Raw genomic sequence first — 18,225 nt, 5'->3', positions numbered from 1 at the left:
ATGATTTTATATACCTCTATCATACTCCCCTTAGTCTCCTGTTTTCCAAGCTGAAGAGTCCTAGCCTCTTTAATCTCGCCTCATATGGGGCCCATTCCAAGCCCCTGATCATTTTAGTCGCCCTTCTCTGAACCTTTTCTAATGCCAGTATATCTTTTTTGAGATGAGGAGACCACATCTGTATGCAGTATTCAAGATGTGGGCATACCATGGATTTGTATAAGGGCAATAAGATATTCTCCATCTCATTCTCTATCCCTTTTTTAATGATTCCTAACATCCTGTCTGCTTTTTTGACCGCCTCTGCACACTGCGTGGACATCTTCAGAGAACTATCCACAATTACTCCAAGATCTCTTTCCTGACTCGTTGTAGCTAAATTAGCCCCCATCATATTGTATGTATAGTTGGGGTTATTTTTTCCAATGTGCATAACTTTACATTTATCCACATTAAATTTCATTTGCCATTTTGTTGCCCAATCACTTAGTTTTGTGAGATCTTTTTGAAGTTCTTCACAGTCGGCTTTGGTCTTAACTATCTTGAGCAGTTTAGTATTGTCTGCAAACTTTGCCACTTCATTGTTTACCCCTTTCTCCAGATCAATTATGAATAAGTTGAATAGGATTGGTCCTAGGACTGACCCTTGGGGAACACCACTAGTTACCCCTCTCCATTCTGAGAATTTACCATTAATTCCTATCCTTTGTTCCCTGTCTTTTAACCAGTTCTCAATCCCTGAAAGGATCTTCCCTCTTATCCCATGAGAACTTAATTTACATAAGAGCCTTTGGTGAGGGACCTTGTCAAAGGCTTTCTGGAAATCTAAGTACACTATGTCCACTGGATCCCCCTTGTCCATATGTTTGTTGACCCCTTCAAAGAACTCTAATAGATTAGTAAGACATGAATTCCCTTTACAGAAACCATGTTGACTTTTGCCTAACAATTTATATTCTTCTATGTCTTTCTCCTCACCTCCCTTGTTTACTTCTCCTTCTGATGGTTTCCTTGCCCCCACCTTTCCTCTCAGTACCTCACTTTGGGGCTGGAAGTGAGGATGAATATACAGTCAGCAGTGGTGCTTCCTGGCCCGAGTAGCAGTACATTCTCCCAGGAGACAACATCACAAATATTACAAAGGCTGAATCATGAGCAGAAATTGTAGCAATCAGCATGGAACCTAGAGAGGGGAGCATGTGTTGCAGGAGGGAACAGCATGGAGGAGACACCAGCAGGTCAGTCTGTGGGCACATGACTAGAATACCAAGGTTCAATTGCTGCAGCTCCATAAACAGTTGCTTTTTAAAAAAGCCAATTTAGCTTAATAAGACGGAAGGCCTCTTACATTGTTAGCTATCATGTGGTACATGAGACATGATGGCAGCAGTCAGTCTAGTGAGAGACACAGCTAGAAAGAGTGTGGTTAAAAGGAAAACAAAACAGCAAGTACAAACAGTTAGACCAGGCAGCACGGAGGGCAGCATGTCTCCAGGAAAACTGTTTCCAGACAAAAACTTTTGCCCAAGCCTGAAAGAAAGAAATTTCCTCATACACAGAACTGACCTTGGAAGATAAAGATAAGACAATGAAGCTAACATCCTTCTACTTTCTCACTGAGGGTAGGAGGGAAAGGGACAAGAAGTGAGTGAGACATTTTTGCCAGGAATAATGCTGGGACACAGTGTGAGTAGCCTTAGGCTGACTCACCACTCCGTGCACTTTGAAAATATCTCCACATGAGGTAAACTGTATGTATCTAACCCTAGAGAAATGGCTCCGAATAACAAGGGTAGCTGAACTATTCATGAAAAGGAGCAAAACAATCATAGAAATGTAGGGTTAGAAGGGACTTTGTGAAGTCTTCAAGTCCAGCCCCCTGAGTTGGGGCAGGACCAAGTAAACCTAGACCAGCCCTGACAGGTGTTTGTCCAACCTGGTCTTAAAAACTCCCAGTGAAGGGGATTCTCCAACCTCTCTTGGAAGCCTATTCAGTGTTTAACTACCTTCAGCGTTAGAAATTCTTTCCTAATAGTGGACCTAAATCTCCCTATCTGCAGATTGAGCCCATTACTTCTTTACCTTCCTTCAGTGGACATGGAGAACAATTCATCACCTAAAACAGCTCTTAACGTATTTTAAGACTGTTACTAGGTTTTCTCTCCCCCCCGCCCACCTGTCTTCTTGTCTCAGGACTAAATCTGCCCAGCTTTTTTTAAACCTGTCATCTTAAATCAGGTTTTCTAAATTGTTTATCATTTTTGTTGCTCTCCTCTGGACTCTCTTCATTTTGTCCAAATCTTTCCTAAAATGTGGTGTCTAGAAATGGGCATAGTACTTCAGCTGAGGCCTCACTAGTACAGAGTAGAGTGGGACAATTACAACCCATGTCTTACATTAGACACTCCTGTTAATATATCCCAGAATGTTAGCCTTTTTCACAACTGCATCGCATTGGTGACTCGTATTCAATTTGTGATTCACCATAACCACCAGAAACTTTTCAGCAGTACTACCATGTTGTAGTTTTGCATTTTATTTTTCCTTCTTAAGTGAAGTACTTTCCACCTATTTTTTTAAATTTAATCTTGCTGAATTCAGACCAGTTCTCTAATTTGTCAAGATTCTTTTGAATTCTAATCCTTTCCTTCAAGGTGCTTGCAACCTCTCCCAGCCCTGCCACTTGAATAAACCTAAATATTCCTTAACCTGTTCTTTCCCTGTGTTGTTTTGTGTTCCTCTCCCTTTGTTTTTAATATTAATTATTAATTGTGTTAAATATCTGGTCAAAATTAATCTCAGTTTTCTCAATGTCATCAGTTATTAGCTCTCCTTCCCTGCTAAGTAGAGGACCTACACTCTCCTTCACCTTTCTCTTGCTCCTAATGTATTTAGAGAATTGGCAAGACTTCTTATTGTCTGGTGGTTAGGCTATTCACTAGGGATGTGGGCTCATAGCCCTAGTCTAAATCAGACATAGCAGGTCTCCCACACACCAGGGGAGTGTTGTAGCCACTGGGCTATATCTTGTTCATGGATTTGAGCAGAAATTCCATCCTGGACCTGAGAAACCTTACCAATGAAAGTTTAATGAAATTTTTTGGTTTGATGAGCTGACATTTTCTGATGAAAAAAACATTTCACTAAATAATTCCTGACCAGCTCTAGTTATGATTTGATTACATTTGTTATGTGCAAATAAAATATGCTCCCAACCAGAAATATGTACACTTGGTACTTTTAAAGGGCCAGCTTCACAAAGCTGAAAACAATTATGAACATTAGCTGGGAGAAAAAATTAAACAGAAAAATGTGTATGATAATTGGGAATTGTTAAAGAATATTTTATCAGATGCCAAAAAAGCCACAACCAAGAAAAAAGGCTATCAAAGTTAAAAAAATACCAGCATGACTTAGAAGTGAATTGAAAACTGCAATTATATATATAAAAGAAATGGATGAAAGGGGAAGAGGAAGTTGATAGTAATTCATATAAATCAGAAGCTAGGAATTGATAAGGGAAGCAAAAGGAAACAAGGAGACTCTATGGCCAGCAGAATAACGGACATTAGGAAGGAGTTTAAGTATATCAGAAACAAAAGGAACTCTAATAATGGTATTGGTCCATTGCTAAATGGAAATGGTGGAATTTTTAATAATAATATTTCTGTTCTGTGTTTAGGAAAAACAGATAATGTATTCATATCTGATGAGGATGATGAAATACTTTCCATTCCAACAATAACTAAGGAGGATGTTAAACCACAGCTGCTAAAAAGAGATATTTTTAAATGATCAGGTCCAGATAACTTCCATCTATCTCTCCAAACCATTAATATTGACGTTCATAAGAGTTGGAGCACTGGGAAAGTTCCAGAGGGCTGGCAGAAAGCTAATTTTGTGCCAGTATTTTTAAAATGGTACATGGGATGACCTAGGCAATTAAAAGCCTGTCACCTCACCATTAATCCCAGGTAAAATAATGCAGTGCCCAATATGGGACTCGATTAATATAGAATTAAAGGAGGACAATGTAATTAATGCCAGTAAATATAGGTTTGTAAAATATAGAAAATAGATCCGGTCAAACTATCTTGATATCCTTCTTTTTTAATGAGATGACAAGTTTGGTTGATAAAGGTATACACTTAGAGATCTCTAAGGCATTTGACTTGGTAAACTGGGTTCAAGTTGACAATATGCATTTTAATATATAGAATGTACATGTGTAGCTCTAGGAGCAAAGAAAGTAGGTCACACTTACGTGATGGGGACTCTACTGTGGGAAGCAGTGACTCTGAAAAAGATTTGGGGGATGTGCGGGATAATAAGCTGAACATGAGCTCCCAGTGTAATGCTGAGTCCAAACAGCTAATTGGGGTAGAGAAGTTATCTGACCTCTGTTTCTGGCACTAGTGAGACTGCTGCTGGAATCCTGTGTCCAGTTTTGGTGTCCACAGTTCAAGAAGGATGTTGATAAATTGGAGACTGTTCAGAGAAGAGACACAACAATGATTAAAGGATTAGAAACATGGCCTATGTAGGCTTTGCTGGAGCCCAAAGCATGGCTAGCAGTATCAACCAAAGGTGGTGAACCAAAGAAGGCCTTGTCAGAATACTAATATAGCTACTAGCTAACCAGCTAAGCATATTCCTGACTGGAGAGGATGGTGCAAAACCACATAGACCCCTTAAGAAACTATGTAAACATATTCTGTAGAGAATGATACAAGAACACACCAATCCTTTATAAAGATAAGGAGGGAAGACAGGGTAAGCAATGAGGATGTTTTGTTCAAACTAGCAGGTATAAGATATAAGGGTGATAACTAACGACATCTGGAGTGTAATACAAAACTTGTTTGTATCAATGTATAAAAGGAGAAGTCATGGGAGGGGCAATTTTGTCTTGAACTAAGGAACAGCATTCCATTATATTGACTGAGCTGGTACCTAGTTGCAGGCACACACATGTTAGTGTACCTGTAACTGTTGAGGACCCTGCCTTGTGAACAATAAACTTGGCTGAGCACTTGTACCACCAAACTAAACCTGTGGTCTGTCTTTATGATTAAAATCAAGGTCTGATTACTCAGCAGAGTGCACTCCCTGCTGGTGCAGCTAATACAAGAGTTCCACACACAGCATAGGAGCAACACAGAGACAAACACAGCAACAATAACAACACTCTATAAAGATAGAGTCAAGGACCTTTATCTTACCAAAGAGAAGGTTAAAGGATGACTCGATCACATTAGCCTTGAAAGGATAAGATTTTTATTGGTAAACGTTGGTAAACACTGATTTCACTTTACATACCCAAAGAGATGCAAAAATATTTCCATCAGTGATGATAACAGAAATGTACAGATAGATAAAGTAAGAAAAATGCTGCTTGAGAACTTATTAGAGTTTGATTTAAGGACACTTCCTTTGTATATTTTGACGTGATGTTGACAATTTGTGTTTTAAAAGTTGCAGAGCTTTACATTTTGAAACTCAATGTTTACTGTACTTAACTAGTTGTCTGGTGCCCCATAACTCCTGCAATGATGAAAATTTTAAAAATGCTTAAAATAAACAATTGATATCATCCATTGAAATTATTTTGTTTTAAATTGAATTCTGCCAAGCCTATCTCTAAGTGCTCACAGCAATCCCAGTGAAGACCATCTCAAACTGATTGTTGCTGCAGGGACAGAGTCAGTCAGTTGCTGCCTGGACCCAGGGCAGGGAGATCTGTGTTTCTGGTTGGCTGAAGAGACTGCAGTACTTTAGACAGAACAACTGCTGTCAGGGACTGGGGGAGAAAGATGGACCTCCTGGCTGGTAGCTGGTGCTTGGTAGCTGAATGTCCGGAGGTACGCATGAAGCATTTGTGAAGGTGCAGGGACCACAGGAAAGTGGCCCAGGGAATTGTAGCAGCATAGTGAAGAGGTAAAGGGATGCAGTGGGTGGCTGCTATGTCCCTGGGCTGGAAACTAGAGCAGTGAGGGGGCCTGCCCCCCTCCCCCACCTTGGCAGGGCTGGCTCCAGACACCAGCTAAAGAAGCAGGTGCTTGGGGCGGCCAATAGGAATGGGGCGGCACTCCGGCCGCTATTGGGGCGGCACATCTGGTTCTTCTGCGGCAATTTGGCGGGGGGTCCCTCAGTCCCTCTTGGAGCGAAGGACCTGCCGCCAACTTGCCACCGAAGAGTGGAGCACCGCGATCGCAAGGCTACAGCTTCTTTTTTTTTTTTTTTGCGCTTGGGGCAGCAGAAAACCTGGAGCCAGCCCTGCACCTTGGCCACAGGCAGAGTCACTTAACCCCAGAGAGGAGACTGAAGAACTTGAAGAGGATCACCTGGGACTTGATACCCACTTTTGATACCCTGGAGGTGCCTACATTTTCTAGAAACACAAATTTCTGCCTCTAGGCATACACAAAGATGACTAAGTCCTGATGCCTAGCTTATATGTCAGCCCCCAGTGTGGTTCTCAAGTTAGGCAATCTCCCACCTAGCTCATCTGCTCATCCACCTAGCTCATCTGTTGAAGAACTTGGCTCTTGAGCAATGTTTAGACTACTGCCACCCTAAACGGAAAGATGTGGTTTGACCAAGGTAGGTAGAATTGGACCAGGTCTCTGAGAAGGAAGGGGAGGTGCAATGGTCCTGACTACCCACAGATCAGGCACTTCATAGGGGAGGGATGAAGAAAGTGGGTGATAAAAGATGTGACCTAGGATGATGGAAGAGTTAGGAGCAGATTCTGATTCTTTTCCTCACAGGAGGTAGTACCTTTCTCCTCACATGGTGCCACTGATTTGAATGAAACTCGGGGAGAAGCCACTCAACATGATCAAGATGTTGAAATCTGGCTGCTAGCTTTTTTGACTGCCATTGCCCACTGAACGGATGTTTTTTGAGAACTATTCCCAGTGACTACAAGATCTTTCTTGAGTGGTAACAGCTAATTTAGGCCTGGTCTACACTAGGCGTTTAAACCGGTTTTAGGAGCGTAAAACCGATTTAACGCCGCACCCGTCCACACTGAGAGGCCCTTTATATCGGTATAAAGGGCTCTTTAAACCGGTTTCTGTACTCCTCCCTAACGAGAGGAGTAGCGCTAATATCGGTATTACCATATCGGATTAGGGTTAGCGTGGCCACAGATCGATGGTATTGGCCTCCGGGCGGTATCCCACAGTGCACCACTGACCGCTCTGGACAGTAATCTGAACTCGGATGCAGTGGCCAGGTAGACAGGAAAAGCCCCGCGAACTTTTGAATATTTCCTGTTTGCCCAGCGTGGAGCTCTGATCAGCACGTGTGGTGATGCAGTTCAAAATCAAAATAAAGAAAGAGCTCCCGCATGGACCATGCGGATGAGATCGCTGTAAGGGCAGGCAAATCTGTTCTATCAGCGCTCCGTTACAGAAGACGAAATTCAAAATCATTTTAAAAAAATCTCCAGACAGATGCCATAGCAGGGGTTCAGCGCACTGCTGCGTGACAAGTGTAACGGAAAGCCAAAGAATCAAATGGACGCTCATGGACTGGAGGACTCAAGCTATCCCACAGTTCCTGCAGTCTCCGAAAAGTATTTGCATTCTTGGCTGAGCTCCAAATGCTTCTAGGGTCAAACACAGTGTCCGCGGTGGGTCAGGGCATAGCTTGGCAATTTATGCACCCCACCCCACCCCCAGAAGTGAAAGGGAAAACAATCCTCCGCTGACTCTTTTTCATGTCACCCTATCTTTACTGAATGCTGCAGATATATGTGATGCTGCAGCACTCAACACCAATATCCTTGCTTCCCCCCCACCCCGCCATGGGTGGCTGATGGTACAATAAGACTGATATCCATCGTCATCATCAGCCTATTGGCACATGGGGCAGTGCAAAAGGACTGGTAACCATGCAGACTAGCATCGGTGAGGTCTATCAAGGGCGCCTGGCCCTAATTTTTCCTGGTAGATGGTGCAGTATGGCTGGTAACCATTGTCATCATAGCAACAGGGGGCTGAGCTCCATCAGCCCCCACCCTTCATGTGTAAAGAAAAGATTCAATTGCCCCTGGACTAGCAGAGGGATGCTGGGCTCCTCTCCTCCACACTCCTTACTGTCCTGTCTGGACTATCATAGCAGCTGGAGGCTGCCTTCCACTCATTTCTCACTAACAAGTCACTGTGTCTTATTCCTGCATTCTTTATTACTTCATCACACAAGTGGGGGTACAATGCTATGGTAGCCCAGGAAGGCTGGGGGAAGAATGGAATCAACAGGTGGGGTTTGTTGCAGGAGCACCCCCTGTGAATAGCAAACAGCTCAATTTCTGTGGGATCTGACACAGAGCAGCTGTGCTCTCTGGCTCTATGATACAGTGGTTCTCTAGTACACTTGCCCATATTCTAGGCAGGACTGATTCTATTTTTAGATACCAAAAAGGAGGGATTGACTCAGGGAGTCATTCCCAATTTTGGCTTTTGCGCCCCTGGCTGATCGGCCAGGGGCACTTATGACAGCAGCAAATGGCACAGTGCAAAAGGACTGGTAACCATGATCATCTTATTACCAATTTATGGTATGGTAGATGGTACAGTATGGCTAGTAACCATCTCTGCTGTCATGCAAAAGCAAAAGCATGCTTCTGTGTAGCGCTGCTGAATCGCCTCTGTGAGCGGCATCTATTACACATACGGTGACAGTCACAAAAGGCAAAACAGGCTCCATGATTGCCATGCTATGGCATCTGCCAGGGCAATCCAGGGAAAAAAGGCGCGAAATGCTTGTCTGCCGTTGCTTTCCCAGAGGAAGGAGTGACTGACGACATTTACCCAGAACCACCCGCGACAATGATTTTTGCCCCATCAGGCACTGGGATCTCAACCCGGAAATTCCAAGGGGCGGGGGAGACTGCGGGAACTATGAGATAGCTACGGAATAGCTACCCACAGTGCAACGCTCCAGAAATTGACGCTAGCCTCGGACCGTGGACGCACACCACCGATTTAATGTGTTTAGTGTGGCCGCGCGCACTCGATTTTATACAACCTGTTTTGCTAAACCGGTTTATGTAAATTCGGAATAATCCCGTAGTGTAGACGTACCCAAACAGTCATACTGTGTGAGTGTTCTGGCTATCCAATCATGAATTACACTATAGGGTAACACCAGTAAATTTCCAGTCCCAGACACAGTACTCCAGCTGAGACCTAAACAGTGCTGAAGAGCGGTAATATAACCATCCACGACTTGCATACTATGTCTCTGTTGATGCAACCTAAAATTGCATTTTCTTTTTTGCAGCAGCATAGCATTCATGTTGAGATTGAGATCCACCACAACTCCCAGCTCCCTGCTCTTTCTCCATGTGCAGCCTGGGAAATTAACTGGCCCACCTAGCTACCTTAACACCTTCATGCCTTGTGTGAGGTGCTCACATAGGATTGACTTCAATTAGATATTCTGAAGTAAACACTATCTGGTCTTTGTCTCTGCTGCAATTTTACTGCGAGATAGTTCTGTCCATGTAACAATATGTAAAACTGTGCATTGAAGACATAGCCTGATGAGACTGGAACATGGATGAGTGTAAACTGGCTGAGGTTCAGTTATAACAGAGTGCCGACTCTGATGTAGTTAAGGTTGAGAATCACTTTCCATTTAAAGGTGGACTAACCTAAGGACTCTAAAATCTAGATGCTTACTCAGGTTGTCTTGGCATTTGCTGTTCTTCATGGGGATGCAGGGTAGGATTAATAGTCTAAATTGGGGGTCAATTGTGCAAGGATTCATGAAACACAATCCCACCCAAAATAATTTTACACACACCAACTCATTTTTTAAACTTTTTTTTATGCACACCTGGGTTTCAAACTGTTTTTCTAATTATCTCCAACTGATCTCAGTCATTCAGCATTTTCCTCAGCCAGGGCACAGCACCCACTGCCCATTTGGGGAAGTACTATTTAAAAGGTTATTGACCTTTGAGTTTGGAACTCTAGGTCAGAGCAGGATAAACTGCCAAGCTAAAGAGACTGAAGTGTGCATGAAAAACTGAAAAAATTCTGTGGAAATGTAGACAACAAATGAAACTTTTTTGTTTTTATTGAAAATTTTCAAGTGAAACTATATTATTTGTATGAGCTACACAGTTAAGTGCCCTTTTTATCCAAACCTACTTTTACAAGAATCACTGTTGTGTATGCACCTACATGAGGCACCAGTACAATTATCCAAGAACCTCACCAGAGTCTGAATGAAAGGTGCATTCTGTAGAATGCATACAAAGCACTCCCACTGTGGGGTGGGAGGAAAAAGAACAGACTCTGGCAGCACCCCCTTTGTGAACTCCATAATTAGGCAAAATTTTCTGGTTGCTGTTGAATCCATCCACACAACACAATGAAAGGACTCTCTTCACACATTTTTATTTTTTGTTTCTTTTCCCAACAAATGCAGGATCCATATTGGAAATTAAATGCAGAATCTACATTAAGTAAATAGTTAGAATTTATGTCATGGGATGTCCACCCAGCACACGGCCTGAAGGTGTTAAAATGGACAAATTGACTTCCTGGCTGCACCTGGACAAGGATCCAAGGAGCAGGGATTAATTAGAGGAGGCTCAGATGGATGGAAAGAGGCGAGGACTGTGTAAAGGACAGGAGCCGAGAGCAGCTGGGGACTACAGGGAAGCAGTCTGCAATCACTCCTTGGGAAAAAAGGGGTTCTGTGCTTGGGAAACCCAGAGGAGGGGAAGACAGGAGATAGTACTTAAGTGTCTTAGGTGCCAAAGTCTCATTTTTAAATGACTTAGGAACTTAAGACATTTAGGGCTAGAAGCACAAAGGAATGTAGGCCCTTGACGGCCACTTTAGCCACATACATTCAAAATTTAGATTCTCAAAACACTGCTCAGCTGCTACTTAACCCTGTAGGTGCCTAACCAAGTATCCATCTTTCTGCCTCTGGGAATGTGCATAGCTGCTTAAGTCCTGATGCCTAGCTCATATGTAAGCCCCAGTGTGGTTCTCAAATTAGGTGTTCCCTCACCTAACTCATCTGCCGGGGCCAGACCCAGTAGTTGTGCTCAGAGGTCACCTTGGAGTGTTGCTACTGGGCTGGACACCTCCCCTCACAAAAGACAGCAGGAGGAACTCATGGTGCACCCTTCTTTGTATCCAGTAGCCCAATTGATAGAGAACTCATTCCCAAATCTGTCTGAGTCAGAGCAGAGACTTGAATCTGGGTCTCCCACCCCTCAGATGAGGGCCCTGTGCATACAATTGTATACAATACTTTAATAGCTCTTGGGCCAGAAAGAGAATGACTCTATAGTCTAGTGATTAGGACACTCACCTGAGAGATGGGAGGGTCAAGTTCTAATCCCTGCTCCTTTGCGTATTTACTTATTTATATACAGTGGGACATTGAGGGAGCCTTCCACTAGAATATCCCATAGACCAGTGATTAGAGTTCTCACAGAGGAAGCAGTAATCTTGGGGAGTTAAGTCCTTAGCTGCTAGGGAACACCTGGTACATTTTTACATTGTGTCATATTGGCTAATACTTTATAATGTTATTAATAAAGAAACAAGAAGGGACTATAAGAAAAAATACCCGGGCAATGTTTCTTCTTCCCTGAGAATGTGGCATGCTGAGTCTCTGGTTCCTGTTTTGAGTTTAAAGCAGCTAGCAAAAAAACAGAGAAAACACATTATCAGTGCCTAAGGGTACGTCTACACTACCCACCACATCGGCAGGTAGTGATCGATCTATTGGAGATCGATTTATCACGTCTAGTGTAGACGCGATAAATCGATCCCCGATCACTCTGCTGTTGACTCCTGTACTCCACCGCGGTGAAAGGCAGAAGCGGAGTCGATGGGGGAATGGCGGCAGTCAACCCCGCGCCATGAGGACGTGAAGTAAGTCAACTTAAGATACAATGACTTCAGCTAGACTATTCTCGTAGCTGAAGTTGCGTATCTTAGGTCGAGCCCCGCCTCCAGTGTAGACCATGGCTAATTTATAAAGATCTTAGTTCACTTTCTCAGTTTACAACAAGTATATTTATTTTAGTGCACTTCCCATGTTTCCCACAATTTTGAAAGGGACAAATGCAAATGAGCACAGGTGAGTTCCTTTTTTCCTTTAAGGCTCTTACACATATGAAGAGTCAAAGTTCTGTATAAATTCTTTCTACAACTCACCAGCATTGCCTGTGTGTGGGGGGAAAGGGGGGGGTCAAACAGCTGGAGGCAGGGGCAGGAGAGGGGATGAGGAGCAAAATTTGGGACAGTGGGTAGGAGTTGGTTAAACCCAGGGGTGAGGTGCTGCCAGAAGAAATAAATGATTTTGGGGTTATTTTTATGTGCCTTTTTGTTCTTGAGCCTTTAGGGTGCAAGAGGCCCAGATTCACAAAAGTAGGAGCTAAACATCTGAGTGAATCTGGCTCTAGCAGCCTCATCCCTTTGCTGTTACCTCTCCCAAAGGATTCATATGCCTAAGGCCATTCCTACACTACAAATGTATGTTAACTCAAGTTACAGGAGCATACAGGTGTGTAGTTAGTATGTCAATTCTATGCCTGCCTGCTTTGTGCCTTTTGTCGGTGTTGAGTGTTACATTTTTTTCTAGTTCATTGATAAAATATTAAATAGCGTGGCACCAAGAACTGATCCCTGTCGTATCCTGTTGGAAATTCATCTGCTCAATGCTGATTACCCACTCACGATTACATTTTGAGACCTATCAGCCTCTTTTTAATCCATTTAATATGTGCCTTGTTAATTTTATGTTTTAGTTTTTTAATCAAAATATCATGTCTTATCAAGTCAAATGCCTTACAGAGGTTTATTATGCCAGCACTTTTATCAACCAAACATGCAATCGCATCAAAAAAATGATATCAAGCTACTTTGACAGGATCTATTTTCCATAAACCCGTTAATCTGTGTTAATTACATTACTCCCTTTTAATTCTTTATTAGTCAACTCTCATATCATCCACTCCATCATCTGCTTTTTAAAAGGTAACTGTGATCCTAAGAGTCCCTCAATAATAATTTGGCAAAAATATTTGCTAACACATGGGTGACCGTAGAGGTCCCAGAAGATTGGAGGACTAATGTAGTGCCCATCTTTAAAAAGGGGGAAAAGGAGGAGCTGCCTAAATCCTGAAACCTAGCTCAGTGTGTTCTCAAATTAGGCATCCCCCATGCCTAGCTCATCTGCAGGGAGCTGATCCAGTAGTTCTGCTCAGAGGTCGCCTTGGAGTGTGGCTACTGGGCTGTCCTCCTCCACCCCAAAACACAGCTGGAGGACCTAATTGTGCCCCCCTCCTTGTACCGAGAGCCCAGTGGACAGAGTACTCACCCAGGATGTGGGCACATGGGGTCCACACCTAAATCTCTCTGAGTCAGAGCAGGGACTTGAATCTAGGTCTCCCACCTCCTAGGTGAGTACCCTGTGCCAGGGGTATTCGGGTGCAAGTCTCTCTGTCTCTCTTAACAAAGCTGTTTCACTTTATTGTCCTTGGGCTAAAAATAAAATGACTCTATTGTCTAGTAATTAGGGCACTCATCTGCGATTTGGGAGACTCAGCTGCTAATCCCTGTTCCTGTGAGTATTAATGTATTTATATACAGTGCAACAGCTTCAGCAGGAGAGATGGAGGGAAACCCACACCAGAATACGCCATAGTTCAGTGGCTAGAGCTGTCACAGGGGAAACAGTAACCTGGGTACTTAACTCCTCAGCAACTAGGAAACAGCTGGTGCATATTTTTAACTTGTCTCATATTAGCTAATACTTTATAATGTTTTTAATAAAGATGAAAGGACTGTCAGAGAAAATACCTGAGCAAAGTTTCTTCTTCCCTGAGACTGTGGCATGCTGAGTTTCTGGTTCCTGTTTCCTGTTTAAAGCAGCTAGCAAGAAAACCAGAGAAAACATATTACCAATGTCTAATTTGTAATGATATTAGTTCACTTTCTCAATTGCAACAGGTATATTTATTTTAGTGCACTTCCCATATTTCCCACAATTTTGAAAAGGAAAAAAAAATCTGCAAAAAGGCACAGGTGAGTTCCTATTTTCCCCTTTAAGGCATTTCCTCACATTGCAGAGCTCTTAGAGATCTAAGGATTCAAAGTTCTATATAAATTCTTCCTACAACTCACCAGCGCTGAGGGAGCTGCCATATCTCTCACCCTACCAGGGAGGTGACGTATCTCTCTGACTCACCGAGTTAGGTTCCATTGCTGCAAAGGCAGGGTTTGGTTGGGTGAGAGTGAGTCAGGGGAGACAGGACAGCAGGGATTGGCTGGATAGGGTGTCTTCAGGAAGGAAATCAGATCTGTACCTTCATCACACCCACTCCCTTTGTGCATGCTGGGAATGTGAGCTACGTGGGTAATAAAATACTGCTTTTATTATTGCCTACATTGGTCATTCTGTCTAGCTCTGAAGGACCATGAAAACACTGAAGGATTAATGAGAGTTGTCTAGATAAACCAGTTTTGATAAACCATTACTTTCATGCATGTGAACACGGGGATGCCAACATGAGCTGTCAAGACAGGGTCATAAACATGGCCCCAAATCAGGATTTTATAGAACTCTAACCCATCCACGTCTCCCTCTCGCAGTGTTATGGAACCCTGGTGGTTGTTCCTCCATAGTTAAAGTAACATTATGAAAATGGGCTTTAAAATGGAGAATAAATTTCTCTCTAAATGTAGGTGGCCTTTAGTGTAAAATTTCACACAGGGTTAGTTTTTTATGCCCTTTGAATTTTCTGTGTGGGTTTTGTTTGATTTCTTGTAATAAACGTAATAGGAAGGATTTGGAAATTTAGTCTATGACTGAAATTTGTAGTAATTAGACTTGTTTTGTCAAATATCTTTTTAAAAAGATTGTCCAACTACACACACATTGGTAGAGAGATTAATCTTGAGTAGATCTGGTGCAGTGAGTACAATTTTGCTTTTCTAAATTAAGGTCTCTTTTAGCCATTGTGCATCATATCTGAAAGTATAAGTGCCAGTGGGTAGCCAACAGATACAGCCTTCTATGGCATATGGACAAAACCTTCTGTCACTAGCTACACTCTTCTGGCAGATTTTCTCCTACAGCAGTGAAAGCTTTCTATGCAGCTCCTGACAGAGAAGGTTTTATTTGCCAGAGACGTGCAGCAGCTGATGGATAAAATTATCTCCATTACAGTTGCTGTTCTGTGACACAGCACTGAACAATCCCCACCATGCTCAGCTCCCCTCACTTAAATATTGAACCCCTTGGTAATGAATATGCAAAAGGCATTGACATAACACAACAAAGGTTATGACACACAAACATAACGGATCTTACACAAAGCAAGGAAATGAAAAGTCAAGTCACCTCACAGGGCATGACCCTTTCTTCCCCACCCGCAGGTGCACACTTTACCATTGTCACAACTACTGTACATCACAATCCTGTCACCATTAGGATGACAATTAGCTGCTCTGTGAATTTGCTAGAACCTGTCTCCTTCCACAGCCACAGAGACACATCCCAGTTTCACCCTTTAGAGCCTCTCTCGGTACCTCTAAATTTCTTCAGAATCTCCTCGATAACAACGCCAAGTTGGTGCAAAGTACTTAGTTTCTCTTCCAGTTCAGGTGAAATCTCCACTGGTGGCCGATCTTTCACCTGCTTGCATCTAGGGAGCAACATTATTGTGTGTGATAATTTATTATTTCATACTAGTGAAAGTTGTTGGACAAAGGAGACACGATGCTTTAGTTTATCGCTATCTCAAACCAGGTATGGCATATTCTATGGCACTGCAAGATTTCTACCCAGCTTTTCCAATGTCCTATTAATATAATTGAACCGTGAACTGCAAAGACTTGCTCTCAGCTACAAAGGTATTTCAGTCTCCATGGCGACATTCACTCCTTTGCCTCCATGCTTTGATAGTCAATATGTTTCCAACATTTCTGGAGGTCTCTGTGCTGTGAACATTGGCCCACTAGGATCTGGACTGATACCCACTCTCTCCAAACTCACCTCCAAGAAGTCACCAGTTTGTAAAAAAAAAAAAAAAAAAAAAAAAAAAACTTGTTAACTACAAATGTTGTTAGAACTGTGACCAGTGACCAGGTGAAAGGCCCATAGTGCACCCCTAAATGGAGATACCTCCAATCTCGTGGAGATTAATTTAGTCAGAACATAAGTTCAGGTTAAAAATCCTTTCTGTAGGATGGATCATAAAATAATAAAACCACAGGATTAAACCCAGAGGGAAAATTGCCTCTGAAGTATGACCCTGACCTGCACAGTTCACTCTCATGCACTAAGGAGATGCCATTTTAACATGGTTTCTAGGCCTCTTCCAGCATAGTAAAGTATTGGGGAGAGGGGGTGTTGAGAGTGAGCAACATACCTGTTCAAGGTGCTTCTGATGCCCTAGATGGGAGAAAGAGAGAGAGGAAAGGTCAGTCTACATGTTACGCACTTTGGATCCCTCCTGCTCTGCAGGGTGCTCACTTTGCCTTCACTACTTGAGTTCTATATGCATCTCTCAGTATATAGTTGGCAACTTAAATTATTATTACACTTTGGTTAAAAAACTTTCAATGCAACTTTTTTTCCATTGAAAAACACCATTTCATTAAAACGGAAATATTTTGCAGAAATGAATCTGGTTCAACAACATTTTCTCATCTCCAGGATGGAATACATCAGAAAGCAAGACTCCGGGGTCAAATCCCTGCTCTGAATTGGGCAAAGTATGGACTTGTCTCTGACTCTACTCAGCCCATTCCCCAATCACCAGGCTATTGAGTGTCTCCGTCTCTCTATTTTTTGTGAAAAGTTTCAAAATATCTTGTTTTCATTCTGCACTGGAACAAAAACATTTTGAAACCTTGAAACCTGTGAAATGGAATTGTTTCCAACCAGCCTGAGAAATGAACAATACTCATATTCAATGGTTCAGGAGTGTTTCCTTGCAGGGAACTGAGGGTATATAATCTGCCTCACCTGCAGGAATTCACTCGCTGGTTGCCGACATTTTTCTTTCAACTCCTTTATCAGGTTACTGAGAAAAGAAATCTCCTCAAAGAGTTTGGTGACATTTTCATTCTCCCTCTTCACAATGTCCTTGTTCAGCTCTTCCAGCTGAGCCAGCAAAGGTTCCCTTTGTTCCTGCAAAATCTTCTCCAGTTCCTCAAATTCTGACATGATTTTTTTCCTCACAGTTTCTGTCTCTTCCTGTGATAAACAGATACCAACAGTGACAGGGTGGGTCGGAGACATGGGAAGAGTCCTGCGATTTTTCATAAAGGCCTCCATGTGTAGTTGGTAGAATTTAGTTGTAACACATTAAAATTTAGCATAAGGCAATTCCTGAGAAGCATCATCTAGAGTTACAAGAGCAAAGTTTTTCCTATAGCCTCCTGGTCAGCCCTAGTTTATGTTACTAGTGTGTTATCTGTGTCATGATTAATGGCTTCTTGCAATCCAGATCACTCTAATAGCAGAAAGGGAAGCAGAACTTCGAATTACTTTGGCAGAGACCTCTTGAGAGAGGCTTTGTAGAGGCCAGGGAAGTGCGTGTGGGTGGGTTGGGGGAGAAGAGAAAACTTCTCAACAAAGCAGATTTATTGGGGAAATCATGGTGTCTACATGTCACTTCCTGGAACACTAACAGTGTGTGTGCACACTGATATGGTGACACACAGAGGAATAAATTAATTTAGAAAAACATACTGCACATGCATATACAGAAACAGATGTCTGGAGAAAGAGACACTCTCTCACAGTGCCACAGTCACAAAGAAACCCAAAACCTCCCATACCTGCCAAAGCCATACACCCTTGAGGTTAATGATTATGAGCACCTACCTGGTGTTTCTGACTCTGCCTTTCCTCATTCAATTTAATTTCCAGAAGATCTTCTTTCTTCTTACTCAGATTATTCAGATGGACACAAATTTGACCCTGAGTAAAGAAAAAAACAACAAACAAAATCAACCCCAAAACTACAATTGTGCTTTTGGCTTTAATAGGAGAGAGAGTTGGTTCATCTCATCTGGATAATTCTATGAATCAGTACTATCAACAGCAACTGTTGTGGGTTGAATTAAAACCTCGTTGAAACTGATGGGTGTGAATGTTCCCTTCATTTAAGATAGCTGTAAGAGACAGGTGAGGAATCCTTCCTAAACAAGGCATAGTGGAGTCTGC

General features: G+C 42.5%; 2 protein-coding genes across 2 annotated transcripts in view; both read right to left on the bottom strand.

Moving 5' to 3' along the window:
* Positions 1-18,225, bottom strand: part of LOC123368033 (olfactory receptor 1019-like) — a 155,730-nt gene that overhangs the window by 27,876 nt on the left and 109,629 nt on the right. The window lies entirely within an intron of this gene.
* LOC123369202 (interferon-induced very large GTPase 1-like) overlaps positions 1-18,225 on the bottom strand; it is a 65,205-nt gene that overhangs the window by 6,372 nt on the left and 40,608 nt on the right. The window contains exons 5-9 of the mRNA XM_045014559.1: positions 17,884-17,979; positions 17,020-17,250; positions 16,421-16,443; positions 15,579-15,694; positions 13,848-13,919 (exon numbers count right to left, since the gene is read on the bottom strand). Of these exons, the coding sequence (XP_044870494.1) occupies positions 13,848-13,919; positions 15,579-15,694; positions 16,421-16,443; positions 17,020-17,250; positions 17,884-17,979 (538 nt within the window). The remainder of the gene's footprint in view (positions 1-13,847; positions 13,920-15,578; positions 15,695-16,420; positions 16,444-17,019; positions 17,251-17,883; positions 17,980-18,225) is intronic.

Source organism: Mauremys mutica, chromosome 4, assembly GCF_020497125.1.
Source record: "Mauremys mutica isolate MM-2020 ecotype Southern chromosome 4, ASM2049712v1, whole genome shotgun sequence".
NCBI lineage: Eukaryota > Metazoa > Chordata > Testudines > Geoemydidae > Mauremys > Mauremys mutica.
This window is presented reverse-complemented; position numbering and strand designations above follow the sequence as displayed.